Source organism: Leptopilina heterotoma, unplaced genomic scaffold, assembly GCF_015476425.1.
Source record: "Leptopilina heterotoma isolate Lh14 unplaced genomic scaffold, ASM1547642v1 Lhet_54, whole genome shotgun sequence".
NCBI classification, from domain to species: Eukaryota; Metazoa; Arthropoda; class Insecta; order Hymenoptera; family Figitidae; genus Leptopilina; species Leptopilina heterotoma.
Window position 1 is genome coordinate 1760554 of NW_025111118.1, and position 26091 is coordinate 1786644.

At 19.7% G+C, this 26091-nt stretch overlaps 9 protein-coding genes across 9 annotated transcripts in view; 8 read left to right on the forward strand and 1 right to left on the reverse strand.

The window, feature by feature from the left end:
- Positions 1–26091, reverse strand: part of LOC122508386 (tRNA dimethylallyltransferase) — a 204266-nt gene that overhangs the window by 30667 nt on the left and 147508 nt on the right. The window lies entirely within an intron of this gene.
- LOC122508393 lies at positions 612–2686 on the forward strand. The gene is made up of 4 exons (XM_043621693.1): positions 612–747; positions 1352–1687; positions 2002–2146; positions 2432–2686. The coding sequence occupies exons 1-4, from the start codon at positions 705–707 to the stop codon at positions 2550–2552; spliced, it is 645 nt and encodes a 214-aa protein (XP_043477628.1). The 5' UTR covers positions 612–704; the 3' UTR covers positions 2553–2686.
- On the forward strand, positions 3843–5474 carry LOC122508387. Its single transcript, XM_043621688.1, has 4 exons — positions 3843–3965; positions 4483–4821; positions 5031–5175; positions 5277–5474. Exons 1-4 carry the CDS (start codon positions 3923–3925, stop codon positions 5449–5451), a joined length of 702 nt encoding a protein of 233 aa, XP_043477623.1. The 5' UTR covers positions 3843–3922; the 3' UTR covers positions 5452–5474.
- Positions 6388–8318, forward strand: LOC122508390. The gene is made up of 4 exons (XM_043621690.1): positions 6388–6494; positions 6804–7130; positions 7398–7557; positions 7735–8318. The coding sequence occupies exons 1-4, from the start codon at positions 6452–6454 to the stop codon at positions 7859–7861; spliced, it is 657 nt and encodes a 218-aa protein (XP_043477625.1). The 5' UTR covers positions 6388–6451; the 3' UTR covers positions 7862–8318.
- LOC122508389 lies at positions 9042–10391 on the forward strand. Its single transcript, XM_043621689.1, has 4 exons — positions 9042–9175; positions 9435–9761; positions 9890–10055; positions 10168–10391. The coding sequence occupies exons 1-4, from the start codon at positions 9133–9135 to the stop codon at positions 10304–10306; spliced, it is 675 nt and encodes a 224-aa protein (XP_043477624.1). The 5' UTR covers positions 9042–9132; the 3' UTR covers positions 10307–10391.
- Positions 13651–15289, forward strand: LOC122508391. The gene is made up of 4 exons (XM_043621691.1): positions 13651–13843; positions 13982–14311; positions 14503–14650; positions 14957–15289. The coding sequence occupies exons 1-4, from the start codon at positions 13801–13803 to the stop codon at positions 15081–15083; spliced, it is 648 nt and encodes a 215-aa protein (XP_043477626.1). The 5' UTR covers positions 13651–13800; the 3' UTR covers positions 15084–15289.
- LOC122508392 lies at positions 16911–18411 on the forward strand. The gene is made up of 4 exons (XM_043621692.1): positions 16911–17032; positions 17183–17512; positions 17722–17869; positions 18180–18411. Exons 1-4 carry the CDS (start codon positions 16990–16992, stop codon positions 18304–18306), a joined length of 648 nt encoding a protein of 215 aa, XP_043477627.1. The 5' UTR covers positions 16911–16989; the 3' UTR covers positions 18307–18411.
- On the forward strand, positions 20304–21498 carry LOC122508396. Its single transcript, XM_043621695.1, has 3 exons — positions 20304–20469; positions 20694–20838; positions 21250–21498. The coding sequence occupies exons 1-3, from the start codon at positions 20322–20324 to the stop codon at positions 21374–21376; spliced, it is 420 nt and encodes a 139-aa protein (XP_043477630.1). The 5' UTR covers positions 20304–20321; the 3' UTR covers positions 21377–21498.
- LOC122508394 lies at positions 23349–25119 on the forward strand. Its single transcript, XM_043621694.1, has 4 exons — positions 23349–23516; positions 23791–24120; positions 24376–24523; positions 24919–25119. The coding sequence occupies exons 1-4, from the start codon at positions 23474–23476 to the stop codon at positions 25040–25042; spliced, it is 645 nt and encodes a 214-aa protein (XP_043477629.1). The 5' UTR covers positions 23349–23473; the 3' UTR covers positions 25043–25119.

Consider the following 26091-nt stretch of genomic DNA (forward strand, 5'->3'; position numbering starts at 1 on the left):
TTCAATAATAATTAATTGTTATGTTTAATAATTGATTACATTTAGCTAAATAATTCAATTTAGTTTTAATTAACTTACTTAAGAACTTTTAACTTCATTAATTTTTTTGTCTGATTCATTACTAATAAATTAATTATTATTAAAAATTGATTTCGAAAATTAGAAAAACGTATTTAAAAATTACAAAATCGTTTTCAGATATTTTCAAAATAGGATCAGAAATAATTGTGAAAAGGGGTTTTCTTTAATTAATTGCAAAAAATAAATTTTTGAAATTTTCCATTCGATAAGTATCCAATAATTAAAAATTGATTGAGAAAAAACAATTTTATCTATTCTATACACTGTTGGGTAACAATCATCTTAATTATTGTTATTGTATTTGACAAAAATTTTGTATATTTAAAATCGTGACTTAAAATTAATTTTTCAAAATGAATAAACAAAAAAGTAAATTTAATAAATAAGTATTTAAAATAAGGAAAAAATTTGAAAATAAAAGAATACGCTATTCTTTTTGAATAGAGAAACTAAATTTTTTTTTGTCTTCTATTTTTCTTTTACGTGATTTTGAAAACATTACAAGAAAACTAAAAAATTTGTTGTATAATATTCACAGTATAAATACTAACGAAAATTTGTCAAATTATCAATAATTTTTACGAGAGACAAGTTCGCTAAATAAAAGTTTTTTAAAGTGAAAAATGTTTTTCTCTAAATCAGCATTGCTCATAATATTTGCTGCCTGTAATTATAATTTTATTTATTTACTTAAGACAAAATATGGACTCAAAAAAAAGAAAATATATTTTAATAAATAAATTATTTTTTAAAAAAAGTTTAGATTATTTTCAAAAATTTGAATAATATTCTTCGCAAAAAATTCAATTATGTTCAAAATTTTTTTTAAATTTTCGTCAAAAATTTAATTATCAATATAAATATGTAATACTATTGTAGTTACTACTATTCTTCTCAGAAAATGAATTATTTTTAAAAATTTTAATAAAATTCTTGGCAAAATTTTTATTATTTTTAAAAACTTTCCTTAATTCAGTGATTCTAAATATTCACTATTTTAATAAAATTTTCCAAAAGAATTTAATTATTTTAAAAAAAGTTTTTATAAAATTCTATGTAAACAGTTAATTATTTTTATAAATAATAAAATTCATCGTAGAATTTTAATTATTTTTAATACAATATTAATCGAATTTCTCGAAAAATTATTCTTAAAAATTTCATTAAAATTCGTCGAATGAATTCAAAAAATTTAATTCTCGTAGAATTTTCTAATAAAAATTGTTAATTATTAAATTATTAAATAATAATTACAATGAATTTTCGGCAGGTACATCATGTACAATGGCACAATTAGCCAAGTATAATAGCTTATCAGTAAAGGATTTGCAAGCGAGTTGCGAAAAAAATGGTGGTGATATAGCTCAACTGGAAACAATTCATACAAAAGTTGACGCTCTTTTTAACGAAAAACTTAAGGAAATGTCAGCTGAAGAAGCACTTAAGACTGACTGCAATTGTTTGGGTCCCGATCTAAAGACTTTATTAAAAGAAGAAATGGCAGTTGTGAAAAATTGCTTGAAGGGCGAAATTGAACTGTCCGATGATGATATTAAAACTTTAATTGGCCAAAGTGTGAAAAAATTGTGTGCTCTCAATCGACTTTGTAAGTTTTGTAAATATATCATTTTTCATTGAAATATATTTATCAATAATAAATAATTTATTATTTATATAAATAATAAATAATTTATTGTTTATATAAATGATAATTTATAACAATAAATAATTTATTATAATAAATTTATTTATTATTCTATAATTTATAATATTTTTTTTACAATTTAGTAATAAATTTATTTTTTATTAAAAAATTATAAATTAAATTTTATTTTATTAAATAAAAAATAAATTTATTACCTATTTATTATTTTTTTTTATTGAAAATAAATGAAAAATAATTATGTTTCCCCACTATAGCATCGTTTGAAAAATCTCTTAGCACTTGTATTAACGCTGATGAACAACTTGCATGTGAAACTATTGTATTGGAGCCAGTTGAAGAATTAGAAAATAGTGATCAATTCGCTAATTTAGGATTGACATTTTCCCCTGAAGGAAAAAAGTAAGAATTTCCAGAATTATAATTTTCATTATTCTAATTATATTAATATTGTTGAAAATAATAATTAACTTATTAATTGTTTTCTAATTAATGAAATTTAAAATTAATTTATATCAATAAAATATTATTCTAATATTAGATTTAAATTCATTTTATTTTTTTCAACTATACTTTTATTAATTAACTTTTAATAATTAATATAATCAACTGTATTAATTATTAAATTTAAATTTCATTGTAATTAATTTTCAAAATTAAAATTTTTAAAATATTTTCGTTTTTCAGAGTATGGACCGATTTGCTTGATTGCTCATCGAAAGCTATTGAGAATTGTAGCGAAGAAGAGAAGAAGACACATTTAATACTGACTATGCGAATGAAGGATGCATTCAAAGATCGAATTTAAATCTGAATAATAATTACTGATTATAATGCGAAATAAAAAATTGTTAATTTCTTAATTGTAAAAGAATAATATTGTTTAACATCAACAACTATTTATGTGCATATTTAAAAATAAACTCTGATTTTAAACACCAATTTTTCTGTCTTTAAAATTTGAAATGAAAATTTTTCCTTCCTTTAAATCAAATATTTTTAATTTAATATTTTGTTCATTATTCTGTAATTATAATTATTATTATAATATTGTTAATTATTGAAATATAATAATAGAATTATAAAAATATAATTTGTAATAAATAATTTTTAAGTAACGAAACACGATTGTTGTGAACAAATTTTGTATCAATTATTACACAAATTAACAATTTTTTCTTTTTGAATTAAAAAATAATTTTTCAAAAAAATTTATTTTTTCTTATAAACAAATTACGTAAACATTCGTACTAGATAGATAGATTAATCGAATTAATAGAAATTTCATAAATTAAAAAAATCATTTTCGTCCGCATGCAAATTAAACTTTTTGCCAAGAAAAAGCAGATTGGTAAAAAGAAGTTAATATAACAAAAATTAGTTTAATAAATAAAATTAGTTAAATTTATTAATAAAAAAATAAAAAAATAAAAAAATAAAAAAAATGTTGTATGTACTAAGATTAAAGCTAATTAATTTAATTTTAAGAATGTTTTCTAAGGCAAACAATTACATTCGTTTTGTAAACAAATAGAATAAACAATTGCAATCTACTATTGACATTTATCGGCAAAAATAAATAAACATTTTTGATTTCTAACAATTTTAATTTTTAAAAGATAAAAATCTTTTAAAAATATGCAAATTGTTAAATTTGTTTACATATGTTTTAAAAAATAAGAAATTCGTATTATGTAAAAAAATTTAAATTTAAATACTAATCAATGCAGAAAATTTTTCCTATAATGAAAATGTTTTCAAATTTTTTCTTTTCAATAATTCATTTTTTGTTTTTTTAAATTTAAACAAAAAAAAAAAAATTCAATAAAACATTTACAAAGTAAAAAAAAATTAATTTCACGACTGATCGTGACTTTTAAAATTAATATAAACAAAGAACAAAGGGGAATGCATTAATTAACATTCTTAATAATTGAAGATAGATAAACATTAAAAAAAGAAATGAAAGAAAAGAAAAATCCTTCTATAGAAAAGCAAATTTTTTTTTCAATTTTTTATCTTTACGTGACTTTGAAAAAATATCGGAAAAAACTCGAATAATACACGGAATAATTTGTGCTGTATAAATATAAAAATTTTTTCCCAATTGTCGAGTTAGTTTTACCAAAAAATCTACACGAGAAGGAAGTTCAGTATTCAAAAATTATATTTCTAAAAATGTCAATTTTCAATCTGATATTTTTGACAGTGCTTGTTGGATGTAATTAATTTATTTAGCAACAAATTTTTCTAGTCAATTTAATAATTAAAAAAAAAATTTTTTTAAAGAAAAAAAATTGGTTTGAATCAGAAAACTTTGTTTAAATCAGAAAAATTTATTCCAATCAAAAGAAGTTGTTTAAATTAAAAAAATTTGGTTTAAACCAAAAAAATTTTTTTTTAACCAGACCATTTTTTTCCCCCTTTGCAATTGACACTATTATAGGCCATAGAAAAAAATTTATTTAATTTTTGTCATAAATTTAAATTATAATTCAAAATAAAAAAAAAATTTTTTCCTAAAATTTTAAACATTCAAATAAACTCAAATTTTTCTACTCGAACATTTTCAAAAATTACTGGAGAATAAAATTAAATATAAAATTAATTCAACACTTACAGACAAAAATTAACTTTTTCCTTTATAAAAAAAAAAATACATTTTCTATAAAGATTTAAATTTCTTTAGGATCTTTAGGGAAATAAAAAAAAAATTAATATAAATTACTTTATTACAGCGTGTGTCGTCTTGACAGAGGCGCAGACATTTAAATATAAACAATTGACAGTAGACGAATTAAAAAATTCATGTAGAAAAAATAAAGTAAATTTAACGGAGCTAGAAAAAATTCATAGCAATGTGGAAAATTTATTATATGAAAGTATCACACCAACTAAAAATCCTGATGCTTTGAAGAAGGATAAAAATTGTTTGGGCGATTCTTTGCAAGGTCTACTGAGAAAAGAAATGTGGTTTGTAAGACGATGTCTTAATGGAAGTATTCAATTAGACAACAGCACCGTTCAAATTCTCATTGACGAAAGCGAAAGGAAATTATGTGCCCTCAGTCGACTTGGTAAAATTCAAAATATTTTTTCAAAATTAATTAATTAAATGATATTAAAAAAAATACTTTTCTACTTAGTAAACATTTTTCCTGTGATTTTTTTTTTATTAATATTTTTATAAAAGAATTTTTTGGAAAAGTATTTTCATAAAAACATTTTTATAAAAATTATTCTTAAAAAAATTAATTCATTATACGTAAAAAAAAATTTTTTTCAGCCTCTTATGAAGAATATCTCTCAGAAGTTTGTCTTAATTCTGAAAGATCGGAAAAATGTCAACTAAATGTAATGAAAAAACATAAAATGGAAAATACAAATGAATTCGCAAATCTAGGATTATCATACACTGATAAAGGACGCAAGTAAGTTTTGACTAAAATTTTTATTTCTTTACTTAAAAAAAAATATATTTCCATTCTTGAAAAACAATAAATAAATAAAATTAAAAATTTTTAATTTCTAGAGCTTGGATAGAACTTTTTGATTGTGCAAGTGGTGAAGTGAGTAAAACTTGTAATGAGGGTCAACAAAAAAAACATGCACAACTAACAAAAGAATTTATTGATAATTTAAAAATAAATCGTATACGTGCAACTATGAAACTTACTCCTGCTGAAGTTGCAAAACTGCGAAGTTAATTACAAAATTATATTAAAAATTATAAAAAAACCACAGCAGTGACGATTAATATCAATAAAACTAAAAAAACAATAAAATAAAAATAAATATCAAATAATGACTAAAATATTATTATAAAAACAATATTTGAAATAAATTAAAAAATATATCGAAACGTTTGCAACATTTTTTTTTTTCATTTTCAATTTATATCTAATCAACATTTTTTTTTCTACCTTATAATATTTTTAATTTTACATGAAATATTTTTTAATGGAAAAATTATTTAATTTCATCATTTTGCATAGAATATTGATTACAATATTTATACAGGTGTTTGAAATATAGAAAAAAAAATGATAGAACTTACTATAGTTAAGTATTTATTTAAAAAAATTTTAAAACTAAAAAAACACAGAAATTTTTGTCAACTGATTAAACTTTACTGCTACTACGATCTTTCTCAATTAGAAAAAAAATTGAATCAAAAATTAATCGAAAATAATTTATAATCAAAACCATTATTTAATGTATTTTTGTGCAACATTTTATATTTAATTAATAATTAATTAAAAATTTTTTTTTAATTATATTTTAAAAAATAAATTAAATTACAATTTTTTTTACAAAGATTCAGTTTAATTGAAATTAAAAATTTATTACTATTTTTATTAACTTTTGGAAATTCAATTATAATTTCTTATTAAAGTTTAGTGTATATTTACAATAAAAAATATTATTATTATTATTATTTTTATTATTAATTTTTTGGAAATTTAATTACAATTTTTTATAACAATTCAGTGTACTGTTCATAACTAAAAAAAAATTCAAGGAAAAATAATTTATATCAGAATAGATAAGAAATTAATATTCTTTGCTTTTACACAACTGATTAAATATTGTTTATATACGAAAATAGTGAATAATTAATGGAGTATAAATAGTAGGCGATTTTTCCAACAGTCAAGTTAGATTCTCCAAAAATTCTATCAAGTCTACTATAATAGAAAAAAGAAAATGTATTTCTTTAAATCATTTTTGTTAGTAGCGTTTCTTGTCAGTAAGTATTATTTTTATTTTAAATTACTTGCACTTTGCTTCCGTGTGGTAAATTTAATTTTCTAAATTAAAATATAAAAAAAATTATTAAATAAATAAACTTCCGAATTAAACCTTAATTTCCTAACTTATAAATAATAAAAAAATTTTATTAAATAAATAGAATAAATTATTAATTTTTTCAAGTTACCTTGAAACTACAGGGACTTAAAATACTAATAAATAATTAATTAATTAATTAAATAAAAAAATAAAAAAAATTTTTTTAAATTTAAAAACTGATAAAAATACTAAAATATTTTTTTTTCAGTTTCTATCTCATGGACAAGCGCACAACTATCAGAATACAAGAAGTTAACGAACGATGATTTTGGAAAATTATGTGAGAAAAATAATGTGGATTTAAAAAAATTATACAAAGAAAGTAAAGTGGAAGATTTATTTTCTAAAAATATCGTTGCAATTGAAAATCCTGAAAAAATTCAACACTGTCTGGGCAATTCTCTTCATGAATTGCTTCAAAATAATATGCAAGCAGCAAAAAAATGCGTTCAAGGAAGTATTAAATTAGACGATAATAGTATTAAACAACTTGTCGACGAAAGTGAAGAAAGATTGTGTGCCCTCTTTAGACTCGGTAATAATCTTCATTTTTTCAAACTTTTAAATTAATCTCTTAATTTAATTTTCTTTTTTTAATTAATTTTCTTCAATTTTAATAATTTAACAAAATTTGGTTCAAATAAAAATATAGAAACAAATTTTCATTTAAAACGAATTATTATTATGCTTAAAAATAGAAGCAGTTCTTAATAAATTTTAGAAATTAAACGAATTATCAAAAAAAAAAAAAAAACTATGAAAATATTGAAAGAAAATAACGCAATAATTATATTTATTTTAGCTTCCTATGAGCTGTACCTTAATGATGTTAACAAAAATTTAGAACTTGATTCTAATGCTTCAAATATTCAAGAATGCAGTAACATAATGGACAAAAGACCAATGGAAAACTTTAGGGAGTTTGATAATTTAGGATTATCCTATTCCCCAGAAGGAGTCAAGTGAGTACAATTAATTAAACTAATTAATTTTAATTTATTGAAATTAATTTAAATTAAAATAATTAATAAGTAATTAAATTAATTAACTAAATCGAACTATTTTTATGTTAATAATTATTTTTTATAACACATTGATAAGTAATAATTAATTATTTATTTATTTCTCTTTTTTTCTAGACTTTACGAAAATATTTTCAACTGTGTATCACTTGGTATCAAAAAAAGCAATGATAAAGATCAAAATGCCAAACGTGAAAGTCTAATGAAAGAATACATTGCTACCCTAAAAGTATCAACCTTGTAAAATTCTCAATTATTAAAAAATACGTGGAAAAAAAATAAATCAAATAAAAAATACATGATTTTGCAAATATTTTGAAAATAAATAATTTTACGAAAGAAAAAGAAATAAAATTCTGACAAAATCTCTATTTTTAATGTTTTTCTATCAATAAAAAAAAATTGTATACTCTGTCGATAAAAAATATTTTTTATATTAGAAAAATTACCATTAAAATTATCTAAAAAATCGATCGACTTAGTTTAGACTCGACTAAACAAAAATGTGAATATAAAAAAAGGAAATTTGCGTAAATTAAAATCTCCGTCAAATAAATGGGGAAAAAATAAATACAAGAGAGCGATTAAAATTAAAATTTTTATAATTCGAATAGAACTGTTTAATTTCGCATCTGTTAAAAATTACTGTAAAATTTCTGTTTTTATATTATTTTCTAAGACACTGAATAAAAATTGTTCTAAAACAGAAACTGAATGTATTGATTTAATTAAGGAGTCACGAGGCAAAGCAAAATATTTGTGCTCATCTGCAATTAGGTAAAAATTACTTATCAATTATCAATTAATATCAACAATAAAGAGAAATTATGCAAAAAAAAAATTTTCTCTTTTAAAAAAAAGAAGTTTTTTTAGAAATAAAGAAAAAAATTGTTATGAATTCTTTTCAATTGTTTACAATTGATCACTTCGATTTTTCCAAATTTCAATTTTTTCAAAAATTCATTTTTTAATACAAAAAAAAAAAAAAAAAAAAATAGCAAAACGGTTAAAAATTATTTTTTAAAATTTTTTCTCATTATTTTATTACAGGTACTGAGAGAATGACAATAAAAATGTGTCACTGATATTTTGCCAAACATAAAATTATTATTTTCAAATTCCCAAAAAATAGGATTTATATAGAAAATATTCTAACAATTTAAAAAGAAAAATTCCATCGAACCATATCAGACGTCTATATTTTTTAGTCAAAACTTACAATAAGGCAACACTCAATATGCAAATTTTAAATTTTCGTTAATATTGGAATATGCAAAAATTCTCATAAATTGAATAGAAATTTTTTGAATTCACATCTGTTGATTTTAGTAAAACTTGTGACACTTTCATTATTTGTTTTTACGTCACTCGAAAAAATAAAAAAATAATTGCAAATAAAAAAGAAAAATACAAATACACTGAATAATTAAGGGAGTATAAAAAAGGAGAAATATTTCGAATAGTTCAGTTAGTTTAGAAAAAAGTCGACGAAGAGAAGGATTAAATCTGAAGAAAATGTATTTCTTAAAATTATTATTCTTTATATCTTCTTCCGCTTGTAAGTATAATTTGTTTTAGATAATTTTTCCATTTTAATAATTTTTATTTTAATATCTGTTATTTTATCATCTTTTATTTTAATATTTTTTATTAATATATCTTTTATTTTAATATTTTTTATTTTAATATCTTTTATTTCAATATTTTGTATTTTAATATTTTGTATTTTAATATATAACGAAAATTAAATATTTTATATTCTGATTTTATGAAATCAATATTAAATCTTACTGTGTGTAATTAAATATTTTTTTCAGTTTGCATTAAATCGATAGGAGCGCAGCTATCGAAATACAAAAATTTGACAAACGAGGATTTTAAAAAACTATGTGTAAAAAATAATGAAGATTTAGAAGAACTACACCAACAAAGTGGATACGATCAAATGTATCAATCATACAGGAAATTTATAAACAATTCCATAAGTATTAAAGACTGTGTGGACAATCCACTACCGGAACAATTTCTCCTTAATACGACGATAATTAAAAAATGCATTCAAGGAAATATTGAATTGGACGAAACTAGCATTCAACAACTCACTTACGAAACAAAACAAAAATTTTGTGCTCTAATGAAAATTGGTATTTTAATTAACAATTCTTATCAATTTTTTCAAATATCGTAAATTTTAATTTAGCAGAAAAAATTATAATTCCAAAAATATCCATTAATTGTATAGTAAACTATAAGGTAGTTAACAATTTTTTAGATTCCTATTCCGAGGAGCTTGCAAGTCACATGGAAAAAGTCGAAGTACCTTCTGATTCATTTCTTGAACAATTTCCCAAAGAATGTCACACTATATTGCAAACAACTTTCGAAAATAGTGATGAATTTAAAAATTTAGGATTATCATATACTGAAAAAGGACTAAGGTTTGTACTAAATAGCAATCCTAATTATTAAATTATATAATAAACCTACTTTAGTAATTAGGTAATTAAAAAAAAATAATTTTGCAAAATAATTCATTATTCTTTTTTTCAGAGAGATAACACATCTTTTTAGATGCTTAGTTAAAACAATTAGAAAAGTATCGAGCAATGAAGAAACTGAAAAAATCAGTCAAATGTTTACTGAATTTTATGACATTATAAAAGCAGATGTTATAAACTCTACTATGTGAAACACATTTTAGAAATTTACAAAATCTTCAAATTTTACAATGAAATTATTAAAAAATATCCAAATAAATTAATTACAATTATTAACAGAGACTAATTAGTTATATTCTACTAAAAAATAGTTCTTTTCTACTAATTGCTATAATAGAAAAGGTCATACAACATTTTACTACCAATTAAATAATTTTAACTAATTCTGACTTCGAGGGAATTAATTCTCTCTAAATTAAAACAGAGTTGGTTTTTCTTAATTAATCAAAAAAAACCAAACTACTTATAATAATTTAATTTAATCAATTTTTAATTTAAACACAAAGCATTCTCATATGAAGAAGAAAAATCAAATTTTTCAAAATTGATCCGATTTTTGAAGCAAATAAAGATATTTAAGCAATAAGGATATTAATATTAAATTCATGAAAGAATTTAAATATTTATAATTAAATAATTATTAAAAAAAATTTTTAATAATTGATTTCCTTCGACTAATTTTATGCAAATTCTAATTTAAATAATTTCTTAAGAAATTTTTATTATTCATGAAAATAATTCAATTCTTACGAAGATTTTTACAAAATTTTTTTTAAATAATTAAATTCTGTTTGGAAATTTTATGAAAATAGTAGAAAAGTAAAAATAATTAAATTTTACAATTAAAATTTTTGACAATAATTGAATGTCTGTATGGTATTTTATTACACTTTTTTTTGAAAATAATTTAATTCCTGAGACGAATTTTATTATTTATGAAAATAATTGAATTCTTGCAAAAAATTTAATTAAAATGTTTGAAAAGAATTGAATTTCTGTGAAAATTTTTGTTATTTTGGAAAATAATTTAATTCTTCCAAACAATTTTAAAAAAAACATTTTTTTTTTAAATAATTAATTTCTTCGAGTAATTGAAATTAAATTTTTAAGAATAATTACATTTTTTGAGCAATACCTGTAAAATTGTATTAAAAATAATTGAAATCCTGCGATGAATTTTATTATTTATAAAAATAATTGAATGGTTGCTAAGAATTTTATTAAAAGTTTCAAAAATAATTGAATTTCTGGAAAGAATTTTATTAATTATATGAAAATAATTGAATTCTTCGTAAGAATTTTATAAAAATTTTTTTAAATAATTAATTTTTTCGAAATATACCTAAAAAATATTATAAAAATTTTATTTTAAATATAATTGAATTCTTGTGGAAAATTTAATTTGTGAAAATAATTGAATTTTTCGATTAATTAAAAATAATATTAAAACTAATTGAAATTCTTTTATGAGTTTTATTATTTACGAAAATAATTAAATTCTTGCTTAGAATTTTATCAAAAAAAATTTTTTTTTAAATTTAATTTTCATGAAAAATGTTATTATTAGTGAAAGTAATTGAATTATTGTGAAGAATTGTATAAAAATTTGGTTTTAAAAATATTTCCAAAATATTATTATTCAGAATTGTAGCGAAGAAGAGAAGAAGACACATTTAATACTGACTATGCGAATGAAGGATGTATTCAAAGATCGAATTTAAATCTGAATAATAATTAACGATTATAATGAGACATAAAAAATTGATAATTTCTTAATTGTAAAAAAATAATATTGTTTAACATTAACAACTGTTTATGTGCATATTTAAAAAATAAACTCTGATTTTAATCACCAATTTTTCTGTCTTTAAAATTTTAAATGAAAATTTTTCCTTCCTTTAGATCAAATATTTTTAATTTAATATTTCGTTCATTATTCTGTTTAATTTTATATATTAAACATTATTATTCCATATAGAAATTATACTGTTTGTCCTTGAAAAAAATACCGAAATATTAAAATTATTAAATATAGGTAATATTTTTTTATTTTTTAATTCTAAATACATAAAAATAAATACGATTGTATGTACATTAAAGAATATTATCGTAATGTAATTATTATTATAATATTGTTAATTATTGAAATATAATAATAGAATTATAAAAATATAATTTGCAATAAATAATTTTTAAGTAACGAAACACGATTGTTGTGAACAAATTTTGTATCAATTATTACACAAATTAACAATTTTTTCTTTTTGAATTAAAAATTAATTTTTCAATAAATTTTATTTTTTCTTATAAACAAATTACGAAAAAATTCGTACTACACGGATATTAAATCTGGAAATAAATTGAAATAAATAATAAATAAATAAATAAAAATATATAAATAAATGAATAGTTTATAATAAAATAAATTGTCTATTTCTACTTCTTCTAAGATAATTCCATAAAAAATTTCTTATGACAAAATAAATATTCTTCCGATTAATTTCAATCTTATAAAAAAATCATATACGTATTGTATTGCAAAATTTTTTTATAAATTAATCGAATTAATAGAAATTTCATAAATCAAAAAAATCATTTTCGTCCGCATGCAAATTAAACTTTTTGCCAAGAAAAAGCAGATTGGTAAAAAGAAGTTAATATAACAAAAATTAGTTTTATAAATAAAATTAGTTAATTTATTAATAAAAAAATAAAAAAATAAAAGAATGTTAAGAATTAACAAATTAAGAATTAATTAAGAATGTTTTCTAAGGCAAACAATTACATTCGTTTTGTAAACAAATAGAATAAACAATTGCAATCTACTATTGACACTTATCGGCAAAAATAAATAAAAATTTTTAATTTCTAACAATTTTAATTTTTAAAAGATAAAAATCTTTTAAAAATATGCAAATTTAACATTTGTTTTAAGAAATAAGAAATTTGTATTATGTAAAAAAATTTAAATTTAAAAACTAATCAATGCAGAAAACTTTTCCTATAATGAAATTGTTTGAAAATTCTTTTTTCATTAATTCAATTTTTGTTTTTCTTAAATTTAAACAAAAAAAATTCAATAAAACATTTACAAAGTAAAAAAAATATTAATTTCACGACTGATCGTGGCTTTTAAAATTATTATAAACAAAGAATAAAGGGGAATGCATTAATTAACATTCTTAATATAAACATATTTTTTTTATCATCCACATATAATTTTGACTGTTTTCCAAAATGCCTATATTTATAATAATAATTTGCCTATAAAATAAAATTCGTGACATTACAAAAAAATAATCTGTTTTTAAAAATGCCTATAGGAATACTTTGGCTGTAAAATAAAATTCGTGTGTGGAAAATTATGAAAAAAATGATAATTTTTGACAGATAAAACTCATATTGTACATAAAATTCCATACATTTTTTTTAAAAAGAATAAATAAAAGAACTTTTGTGCTTTTATTTATTTCTATATTTTACCTTGAGAAAATAATTTTTATATTATTTGTTTTAATACCACCTGACAATAAGATAAACACTGCGAATAGTTTAGTGAGTAGGTATAAATATAAGAACCAATAAATTTCTAATAGAAAAAAATTTAGATTCTAAAAAAATATTCTGTAACGAAATATTAAGTTCCAAAAAACCTTTTCTTTCGAATAATATATACTTAAGAAAAATGTCTATCTTTAAATCACTACTGCTTATTGCGATTTCTTCCTGTGAGTACATGAATTTTTACAATATATTTTTTCTATAAACATTTTATTTTCATAAACATACTTCAATTAACATATAATTAATAAAGTACATATTTATATAAAATATTAATTGAGTACTAAAATTTTTTTCTGACATAGTTTTTATCTTGTGGACAAACGCACAACTAGTGAAATACAAAAATTTGTCAAATGATGATTTTGCCGAATTGTGTGCAAAAAATAATGTAAATCTTACAAAATTGAACGACAATTGGGAATTTGCAAAAATAATTTTTGCTCATCTTAAAACCGATGGAAATCCTGAAAAAATGCAAAACTGTGTGAACGGTACTTTACGAGAAAAACTTCGATATAATATGGATAATATAGTGAAAAATTGCATTCAAGGAAGTATTGAATTAGATGAAAGTAGCATTCAACAACTTATTGACGAAAGCGAGAGAACATTTTGCGGTATCTACCGACTTGGTAATGTGGAAAAAATATTTTTTCAATTTTTATGCAATTTAATTCTAAAAATAATAAGACAAATTAAAAAGTTTATATTAGATATTTATTTTTGAATAAATAAACAATTGAATTTTTCTATTTTAGATAAAATTTTCCTTTTTACTTTATTTTTAAGTGAACAAAAATCAAATGAAAAATTTCTTTTTCAGCTTGCTATGATCGATATCTTCATGATACTACTGGTTGTCTTAATCACACAATTAATTTAGCTTGTCAAAATCAAATATTCAAAATGAAACTGGAGAACGTTGATGAATTTGCTAATTTGGGATTATCGTTCACTGAACAAGGATTTTCGTAAGCACTTTTTATGAAAAAAATTTTAATCATTTTAAAATTGATACTTGTTTAGTATAATACTTTTTAAAAATTAATATCTTAATTTTTAAAAATATTTGCCTAGTATTATAATTTTTTAAATATTTGTTAAATATTGTAATTTTTTAATTACTTGTTAAATATTGTAATTTTTTTAATACTTGTCAAATATTTTAATTTTTAAACACTTGTCAAATATTTCAATTTTCTAAGTGCTGACAAAAATATATTTTTTTTAATTACTGTTTAATAATTGTACATTATACGTTAGTATCTTCCTTACAGAAATTATTTAAAACTTCTGAATTGCACATCAACCGATGTCAAACAGAATTGTAAAGAAGAACTGAGTGCAAAACGTGAAAAGATACAAAAAGACTTCATTGATACTTTTACTGTGATTCATAAGTGATCGACTATATGAATCCAAAAACTTCAAAATTAATAAAAAGAATTGTTTTGTTTCACATTTTCATTGTATTACAAAAAAATGGTGTATTAAACTGCAATATAATTATTAGAAAGAAGTAAACAAAAATTTAAAAATTAGTAATTTATTCCAAAGTTAAAGAATTTGGGTCTATGTTTGTTAAAAATAAAATTAATTACTATAATGTACTTCTCTTGACTATTTTTAAAATATTCAATGAAATTCTTTATACAAAATTCATTATTATTGTTCATAAAATTTTAGCAAATTTCAATTTATTTCTCATTTTTTCGAATATTTTAAAAACTAAATTTTTCAAACTTTTAATAAAAATATTTTGAGACTATTACTTTGAAAAAAGCTTAAATTTAAATCAATTGAAAATTAACTAATTAAAAACAATTTTAATTGTAACTTATTCGTAATTAAATTATTCCAAATGCAATTTTTAGACTTCTTAATGTTGATTTTTTAATAACAAACAGATAATTACATTCGATTGTGACTCTGTGTAAAATTAAATTATTCATTAATTACTAATTTCAAATTTGTTGTAAATTCTATTCTTTCAAATATCTAATAAAATTCTTTTACAATTTTAATTATTTTTAATTTAATTTCACAAAATTTCAATTGATTTGACAATATTCTTTATTAAAATTATTTTAAAAAATTTATTATTTTAATAGAATTTTGGCAAATTTAAACTATTTGAACAAATTTTCAATTACTTGTTTATGAAAATTCAATTATCTTAAAAAAAAAGAAACGACTGAAATATTTTATCAAAAGCAAATTTTTGAGAATTTTAAATAAAATTTTGCAAAAGTTCAAGTTTTTAAAAAGTTGAATTTAAATCTTTTTAAAATTAAAAATAATATTTTCATGTTAAAATCTTTTTTAATATTTATAATTAATATTTTGCATATAAAATAAAAATCTTGACATGAGAAAAAAATAATCTGTTTTTCCAAATTCTAATACTTTGCCTATAAAATAAAATTCGTGAGTGAAAAACTATGAAGAAATGATAATTGAGCAGATAAAACTCATGAAGTACATAAAATTTTATACATTTTTGTGAAAAAAGTAAAGTTAATTTTCAAAATGTTCAATAAAATATTCTTTATAGGTACAAAATTCATTTATTTTTCATAAAATTTTAGTAAATAATTTATTTCTCATTTTTTCGATTTATTGCTTATAAAAATTCAATTATCTTTAATAAACAGAACTGGGATATTCTAAAAAATAAATTATTAAAAACTTTAAATAAAAGTTTCCTTGACGAGTACCTACTTTAAAGAAATAGTTTAAATTTAATTCTTTAGAAAATGAACTAATTAAAACAATCTTAAGTGTAACTCATCTTTCTTCAAAATATAGTTTATGATACTTCAAAAGCAAAAAATTTAGTCTTGAATTTTTTTTTCTAACCATAACAAAAATTGGATTTTTTGTCTAATAAATAAATTGAAAAAAAATTTACAATTGATTTTATTTCTTTAAAGATATTTTTTATTAAACGTTGTTCGTATACACATAATTTTAATCTTCTTTTTGAAAATGACTATATTTTAATAATAGTTTGGCTATAAAATAAAATTCGTAACATTAAGAAAAAAATAAGCAAAAAAAAAATGTTAATTTGACAGATAAAATTCATTATTTCATAAAAAGTCACGCATTTTTTTTAAGAATAAATAAAAGAAAAAATCTTGAATCCTGTGATAATAATTTACATGTTTCTTTTATCAACTGATAAAAATTAAAAAACACTCTAAATAATTTAATGGGTATAAATATAAGAAAAAATATTTCTGCTAGAAAAAAGTTAGAAACTAAAATATATACTGTAACGAAATATTAATTTTTTTTTTTGAAGAAAATGTCTTTCTTTAAATCACTGCTGTTGATTGTAATTTCTTCCTGTGAGTATATGAATTTTTAGAACATATTTGTATAAATTTTCTATTGTTTTATTATTTTTTTTTTATTATTGAGTTTGCGGTTACGATTCAAGTTTCTATTTTGCTTTGGCCTATAATAATAATTAAAGTACTAAAATTTTGTTCTGACAGTTTTCATCTTATGGATAAATGCACAACTATCAAAATTCAAAAATTTGTCAAATGATGATTTTGCAAAATTATGCGCAAAAAATAATGTGAATCTTACAAAATCTAATGACATTAGAAAATTGGGAAAATTACTTGTCGCTTATATTGAACCAAATGAAAATCCTGAAAAAATGCAAAACTGTATGAATAGTACTCTACGAGAGGAACTTGAATATAATATGAATAATATAGTAAAAAAATGCATTCAAGGAAGTATTGAGTTAGATGAAAGTGAAATTCAACAACTCATTGACGAAAGTGAAAAAAGATATTGTGGTCTCCATCGAATTGGTAAAGTGAAAAAAAAATATTTTTATAAAGTTTACGAATTCTATGAAACAAGACAAATTAAAAACTTTTTATTGAAAATAATAAATATTTGAATGAAAAATTCCAATTTTTGAATTTTTTAAAAATTAGTTCTTATTATTTTAGATAAAATTTTCTTTCTTACTTTATTTCTCAAGTGAAAATGAATGAAAAGAAAAATTTCTTTTTAGCTTGCTATGATTGGTATCTTGAAGATACTATTGGTTGTCTTAATTATACAATTTATGGAAATTGCGAGGATGAAATGTTCGAAAAGAAACTGGAGAACGTTGACGAATTTGCTAATTTAGGATTATCATTCACTCCAAAAGGACTCAAGTAAGATACAAAAATTATAATTATTTGTTAATCTGATTTTTTTTTATTTGATATTTTTTAATATTAAAATCTTAAACTTTTTAAATATTTGCTAAACTTGTTAAATACTTTAATTTTTTAAACACTTGTTAAATATTTTAATTTTTTAAAAACCATTTAAATATTTTAATTCTTTAAACACTTAATAAATATTTTAATTTTTTAAATAAATAATTGTTAAATAATAAAATTTTGTAAATATTTGTTAAATATTTTAATTTTTTTAATTCTTGTTAAATAATTGCATATTATGTGCTTTTTTTTCTTACAGAAATTTCATTCAAATTCTCGATTGCAAAGCAACCAATGCTGAACAAAATTGTAATGAACAACAAACTGCAAGACGAAAACAATTACAAAATGAATTCATTGATACTTTCGCTGTGATTCGTAAATGATCGACTATGAAATTTAATATTCAAGAAATTTGAAAAACTACGTAGCTAATCACATAATTATAAAAATTAATTACAAAAAACGATATAGGCAAAAAAACTTTTTCATAAAATAATTATCCAAATGCTTTAAAATTAATAACAAAAAAAAATTAATAAAATTAAAAATTAATAAATTAATAAAAAATTTCCCATTATAATTGTATTATAAAAAATGTGTATATAAAATTGCAATATTTTTCAAAAGAAGTAAACCAAAACATTAATTAGTTCAGACTTAAAACTAAAAAATTTCAAACTAAAAAAAAAAATTAGGTCAAAGAAACAAACAAAATTTTCAAAATTCAGACAAAGTTGAACAAGGTTGCAACAAAAATTTGATTTTGTTTTTCCCACTTTTCTTGGTTTTGAAAAAAATATCGACTTATTTCCTAATAAAAAAAATTCCAGAAAAGTGCAATTATAAAAAAAAATTGTAAAAGTAAAAATTTGAATTTCCAAAAATTTCTATTAATTCGATACTTTTATTTTATTTATTTACATACTATATTTGAATCAGTGACTGATTTTTTACTATCTAATTAATTATTTTTAACTAATTCAAATTTAGAGAACAGTATAAATATTTATAAAAATTGAAATAAAAAGCGATTTTTTAAAAACAAATGAAAATAATAAAACTTTTTTAATTTGGTGAAAAAATTCCTGGCTTATTCCCGGCTATTTCCCGGTTTAATGTTGAATTTTATTTTAAGAAACAGATGATTACATTCGATTGCGACTCTTTGTAAAATTCAATTATTTATTAATTATTAATTTAAATTTTTTGTAAATTCGAAATTTTTTACAACTCCAACAAAATTTTTTAACTTTAATTATTTTTGATAGAATTTTAGAAAATTCAATTAGTTCACAAATTTTCAATTACTTGTTCATAAAAATCCAATTATTTTCAAAAAAGCACATAAATATTTTACAAAAAGCAAATTTTTCGTAATTTTAAATAAAATTTTACAAAAAAATTGGGTTTAAAAAAAATTAATTTAAATATTTTTAAAATTAACTAATTGAAAAAATTTAATTGTAACTTTTTTTAAATTAAATTATCATATTTTGATATTAATTTTTTTGTAATAATATTTTCTTGAGATTAATATTTTTTTTATATTAATTTTCTGAATCATTAATGAAATATTTACAGTTGTTGTTAATATTAATATTTCATTTTATTTCCTAAAACATATATTTTATTAAACGTTGTCGTCAAATAATTTTGACTTTAAATTTAAAATGCTTGTATAGAATAATAGTTTTTCTTTAAAACAAATTCGTGACGTTAGAAAAAATGTAAATAATAAACAAAAAAATGTTAATTTACCAGATAAAACTAATAAAGTACGTAAAATGCAAGGCATTTTTTAAAAAAAAGTACGTAAGAGAACAAAAATTCTACCCTGATATAAAATTATTATTTGTTGTTTGTTTTAGCGTCACCTGATAAAAATTAAGAAACACACTGAATAATTAAGTGGGTATAAATATAAGAACCAATATTTCCAATAGAAAAAAGTTAGAAACTAAAAAAATATTCTGTAACGAAATATTAAGTTACAAATTTTTTATTTTTTTTTTTGAGAAAAATGTCTTTCTTTAAATCACTACTTTTTATTGGGATTTCTTCCTGTGAGTATATGAATTTTTAAATGACATTTTTATGAACATTTTGATGAAAATATTTTATTTTCATGGATATACTGTAATTAACGTATAATTAATAAAGAAAGAATATTTATATAAAATATTAATTAATTGAGTACTAAAAATTTTTTCCAACAGTTTTCATTTTGTGGATAAACGCACAACTATTGAAATACAAAAATTTGTCAAATGATGATTTTGCCAAATTGTGTGCAAAAAATAATATTAATCTCGCAGAATTCAAAAACGAAACCAGATTGGGAAAATTATTTTTTGCTTATCTTAAAGCGAATGAAAATCCTGGAAAAATTCAAAACTGTATGAATAGTACTCTACGAGAGGAACTTGAATATAATATGAATAATATAGTAAAAAAATGCATTCAAGGAAGTATTGAATTAGATGAAAGTGACATTCAACAACTTATTGACGAAAGCGAGAGAAAATATTGTGGTCTCTATCGAATTGGTAACGTGAAAAAAATATATTTTTTAAAATTTTTTATAAATTTTACGAATTCTTTGAAACAAATGAAATTAAAAACTTATTCAAGTAATAAATATTAAATATTTGAATAAAAAATTTCAATTTTTGAATTTGTTAAAAATTTATTTTTACTATTTCAGTTCAAATTTGCTTTTCTACTTCCATTTTCGTGTGAAAATGAATAAAATGAAAAATTTCTTTTCCAGCTTCCTATGATCGATATCTTGAAAAAAATGGTTGTCTTGATTATAATTTGACTGAAATTTGCGAAACTGAAGTTTTCAAACGAAAACTGGAGAACATTAACGAATTTGCTAATTTAGGATTATCATTCACTCCAAATGGATTCAAGTAAGATTTATTTATATAAAATTATATTTATTTTAATATATAACAAAAATTATTATAAAATTTGTCCCATTTAATTTTAAAATTAGTATTTTTAAATACAAGTTCTAGTTACTTTCTTTAAATATTTTTTTAACGCTTTGTTTAATAATTCTTTAAATTCTTTTTTTATATTTCTTTAAATGCTTTTTAAAATATTTAATTTTAATTATTTTTAAATACTTGTTAAATACACAATACACGGAAAAAAAATAAATAACTTCTAAATTTTACAAGAGTTTTTTTTTGTTTAGTAATTTTTATATCAAAAATAATTTTGCTTTGTGGCCTTTTATCCCCAAATTTGAAAATTCTTTCATAAAATTTATTTTCTTTTTCTGTAATTTTACATTAATTGTTTTTTAATCTTTACAGAAATTTCGTTGAACTTCTCGAATGCACATCAACCGATGTCAAACAAAATTGTAATAAAAAACAATATGCAAAGCGTGAGCAGTTACATAAAGAATACGTCGATACTTTAACTGTGATTCCCAAGTGATGGCGACTATGAAATTTTTTCCTCAAGAAGTTTAAAAAATTACGTAGCTAATCAGTTAATTGACAGTAACAATAAAAAAACATTTTTTCATACAATCATAAAAAAAAAAAAATTTTTTTTTTGAAAATATAATTATCCAAATGCTTCGAAATTAATAAAAAAAATTGTATTGTTTCGCTTTTTTACTGTATGAAAAAAAATTGTGTTATTCAGTAATAATGTTATTAAAAAAGAAATAAACCAAAATATAAAAATCAGTAATTAATTTCAAACCAAAAAAATTAAGTCAAAATTTGAAATTGAATAACATTCAAAATTTAGACAAACTGCAACAGGGTTGAAATCAAAATTTCCCTGTTTTTCCCTCAATTTTCCTTGGGTTAAAAATTGAATTTTAACTTTTTCTCTAATAACTATAAAAAAAAATTCAAGAGTAGTGCAATTTAAAAAAAAAATAATTTTCAGAAGTAAAAATTCGATTTAAAACTATCTATCTATCTATTTTAAAAATAAAATTTCTTATTATTATGGCGACCATTTTTCAACTATTTTTAAAAATTTCCATAAAATTCTTTAAAAAATTCAATTATTATTTTTAACAGAATTTTAGCAAACTTAAATTATTTTTCAATTTTTCAATTATTTGTAAATAAAAATTTAATTATCTTTAATGAACAGAACTGGAATATTTTAAAAACCAAATTTTTCAAACTTTTAATAAAAATATTTCGAGACTTTTACTTTGAAAAAAAGTTTAAATTTAAAACGTTTAAAAAATAACTATTTAAAAATTTTTGTTAATTGTAACCTTTTCGTAATTAAATTATTGCAGATGCAATTAAGTCACTTTAATGTCGATTTTTTATTTTAAGAAGCAAATGATTACATTCGATTGTGACTCTTGTAAAATTCAATTATTTATTAATTATTAACTAAAAATTTTTGTAAATTCGAATTTTTTAAATCTTTAACAAAATTCTTTAACAAATTTAATTAAATTTCAAATTTAAATTAAATTTAAATTAAATTTCACAAAATTTCAAGATTAATTTGATAAATCTTGAATGAAATGTTGAAAAAATTTAATTATTTCTAATACAAATTTAAAAATTTCAATTGTTTTTAATACAAAAAATTAATTGTTTTTGTAAATTTCAATTAGTTCACAAAATTATCAATTACTTGTTTATAAAAATCCAATTGTCTTTAAAAAACCACAAAAATATTTAACAAAATCACAAATTTTTCTCAATTTTAAAATTGAAATAAAATTTTACAGAAGTTCTATTTTTAAAAAAAGTTTAATTTAAATCCATTTAGAATTAATAAGTTTAAAAAAAAATTATCTAATTGTAATTTTTTTGCAATTATAATTATCATAATTGTTAATTATTGTAATTTGTAATATAATTGTAAAAATATAATCTGTAATAAATAATTTTTGAATAAAGAAATATAATTGTTGTAAACAAATTTTGTGTCAATTATTACACAAATTAACCATTTTTTATCAATAATTACACGAATTAACAAATAACAATTTTTCTTCTGAATTAAAAATTAATTTTCAATAAATTTTCTTCTTTTCTAATAAACAAATTAGGTGAACAATCGTACTATATGGTTATTAGAGCTGGAAATAAATTGAACAGCTAGTAAATAAATAAATTAATAAATATAAATAATATAAACAAACGAATAATGTATAATAAAATAAATTGCCATAATTTTGACTATTCATTTAAAATACTTAATATACAATAATAGATTTTTTTTATGACAAATTCGTGACGTCAGAAGAAAAGTATATAATAAATAAAAAAATGTTAATTTACCAGATAAAACTAATATAGTACAAAAAATGTCATGATTTTTTTCAAAAGAATACGTAAAAGAATAAACATTTTATTTTTATTATTTTTGGACAAAAATTTATTTCTTGTTTATTTTAGCGTCACCTGATAGAAATTAAGGAACACACTGAATAATTTAGTGGGTATAAATATAAGAACCAATATTTCAAATAGAAAAAAGTTAGAAACTAAAAAATATTCTGTAACGAAATACTAAGATCCAAATTTTTTTTTTTGTAAAAAAATGTCTTTCTTCAAATCACTAACTTTTATTGCGATTTCTTCCTGTGAGTAGATTTTTTAGAATATATTTTTCTACACTTTCTTACCTTAATAATTTTGATATTTTTTCAATGACCTTAATTATTGTCAAATACAGTTTATTAATTGTGGCCTTAATAATATAATTTATAATAAATTTGTAATAATTTATAATTAATTGAATTATTAATTAAATTTTATTAAATATAAATTGATTATTATAATATAATATAAAAAAGAATATAACATAAATGTATAAAATAAATATATTAATAAAGTACTAAAAATTTTTTCTGACAGTATTCATCGTGTGGATAAACGCACAACTATTGAAATACAAAAGTTTGACAAATGATGATTTTGCAGCATTGTGTGCAAAAAATAATGTAAATCTTACAGAATTTAAAAACCACACCAGATTGATAGATTTATTTTTTGCCTATGAAAAAGCGGATGAAAATCCTGAAAAAAAGCAAAACTGTATGAATAGTACTCTACGAAAGGAACTTGAATATAATATGAATAATATAGTAAAAAAATGCATTCAAGGAAGTATTGAATTAGATGAAAGTGACATTCAACAACTTATTGACGAAAGCGAGAGAAAATATTGTGGTTTCTATCGACTTGGTAATGTGAAGAAATTAATTTTTAAACATTTTATAAAGTATAATGATTCTATATATAAAATATCAGATGAATTAAAAACTGTTTACTGAAAAAAAGATACTTTAATAAAAATTTTCACAATTTTTGAATTTAAACGTTATAGTTAAAAATTAGTTTTTACTAATTTAGTTAAAATTTTCTTTTTATTTACTTTATTTTCAAAGGAAAATAAGAATATATAAGAATAAATTTGAAAATGAAAAATTTTCTTTGTAGTTTGCTATGATCGATATCTTGGTGAAGAAATTGGTTGTCTTAATTATAATTTGACTGACACTTGCGAAACTGAATTTTTCAAACGAAAACAGGAGAACATTAACGAATTAGCTAATTTAGGATTATCATTTACTCCAAATGGATTCAAGTAAGATTTATTTATATAAAATTATATTTATTTTAATATATAACAAAACTTATTATAAAATTGGTCCCATTTAATTTTAAAATTAGTATTTTTAAATACAATTTCTAGTTACTTTCTTTAAATATTTTTTTAACGCTTTGTTTAATAATTCTTTAAATTCTTTTTTTTTTATTTCTTTAAATGCTTTTTAAAATATTTAATTATTTTTAAATACTTATTGTTAAATACACGGAAAGAAAATAAATAACTTCTAAATTTACAGAAGATTTTTTTTTGTTTTGTAGTTTCTACATCAAAATTGTCGCCTTTTGTACCCAAATTTGAAAATACTTTTATAAAATTTAGAAGTTATCTATTTTTTTTTGTGTTTTAAGTGTTTGTTTTTTTTTTTACAGAAATTTCGTTCAAATTTTCGAATGTTTTTTAACTGATGCCAAACATAATTGTAAAAAAGAACAATATGCAAAGCGTAAGCAGATTTATAAAGATTACATTGATACTTTAAATGTGATTCATTAGTGATCGCGATTATGAAATTTTTTCCTCAAGAAGTTTGAAAAATTACGTAGCTAATCAGTTAATTGATAGTAACAATTAGCAAAAAAAAATTTTTTTCATGCAACTAAAATTTTGGAAATAATTATCCAAATTCTTCCAAATTCTTAAAAAAAAAATTGTATTATTTCGCATTTTTGCTGTATAAAAAAAGAAATTATGTTATTCAGTAATAATGTTATTAAAAAATAAATAAACCAAAATATAAAAATTAGTAATTAATTTTAAACCGAAAAAATTCAGTCAAAATTTGAAATTGAATAACATTCAATTTACTAATACTTAAAACTATAAATTTAATTTTATCAGAACTATAAAACATGAAGAAATACATCAATATTACTATACAGTATATCGTCTCAGTCTACGATTCATTTAATTCCCTTTCATCTAAATTTTTCGAAGCATTCTTTTCGAGAACATCAGTAATCGAAAAAATCTATTTTTTCAGTCAATTATTTTTCAATATCTCTAAAAACAAATGCTTTTTCAAAATTTAATTATTAATTTCAGATTCGAAATTTTAAAAATCCACTTATTATAAGTACATAATTAATTATTATTGTTTATTATTTTGGAAAATTTTAATAAAATTCCTTGCAAAGAACTCAATTATTTTCATACAAATAATATTCTTCGGAAAAATTCAATTGCTTTTGATAAATAGTAAAATTCTTTGCAAAAATTCAATTATTTTCAATATTTAAGGACAATTTTAATAAATATAGCAATCATTACTATACAGTATGGCAATCATTACTATACAGTATGGCAATCGTTACTATACAGTATAGCAATCATTACTATACAGTATAGCAATCATTACTATACAGTACGGCAATCATTACTATACAGTACGGCAATCATTACTATACAGTATAGCAATCATTACTATACAGTATAGCAATCGTTACTATACAGTATTGCAATCATTACTATACTGTACTATACTTTTTTAACAAAATAAATGTCAAAATTCAATTATTATCTAAAATTTTAACTGAAATTCATTT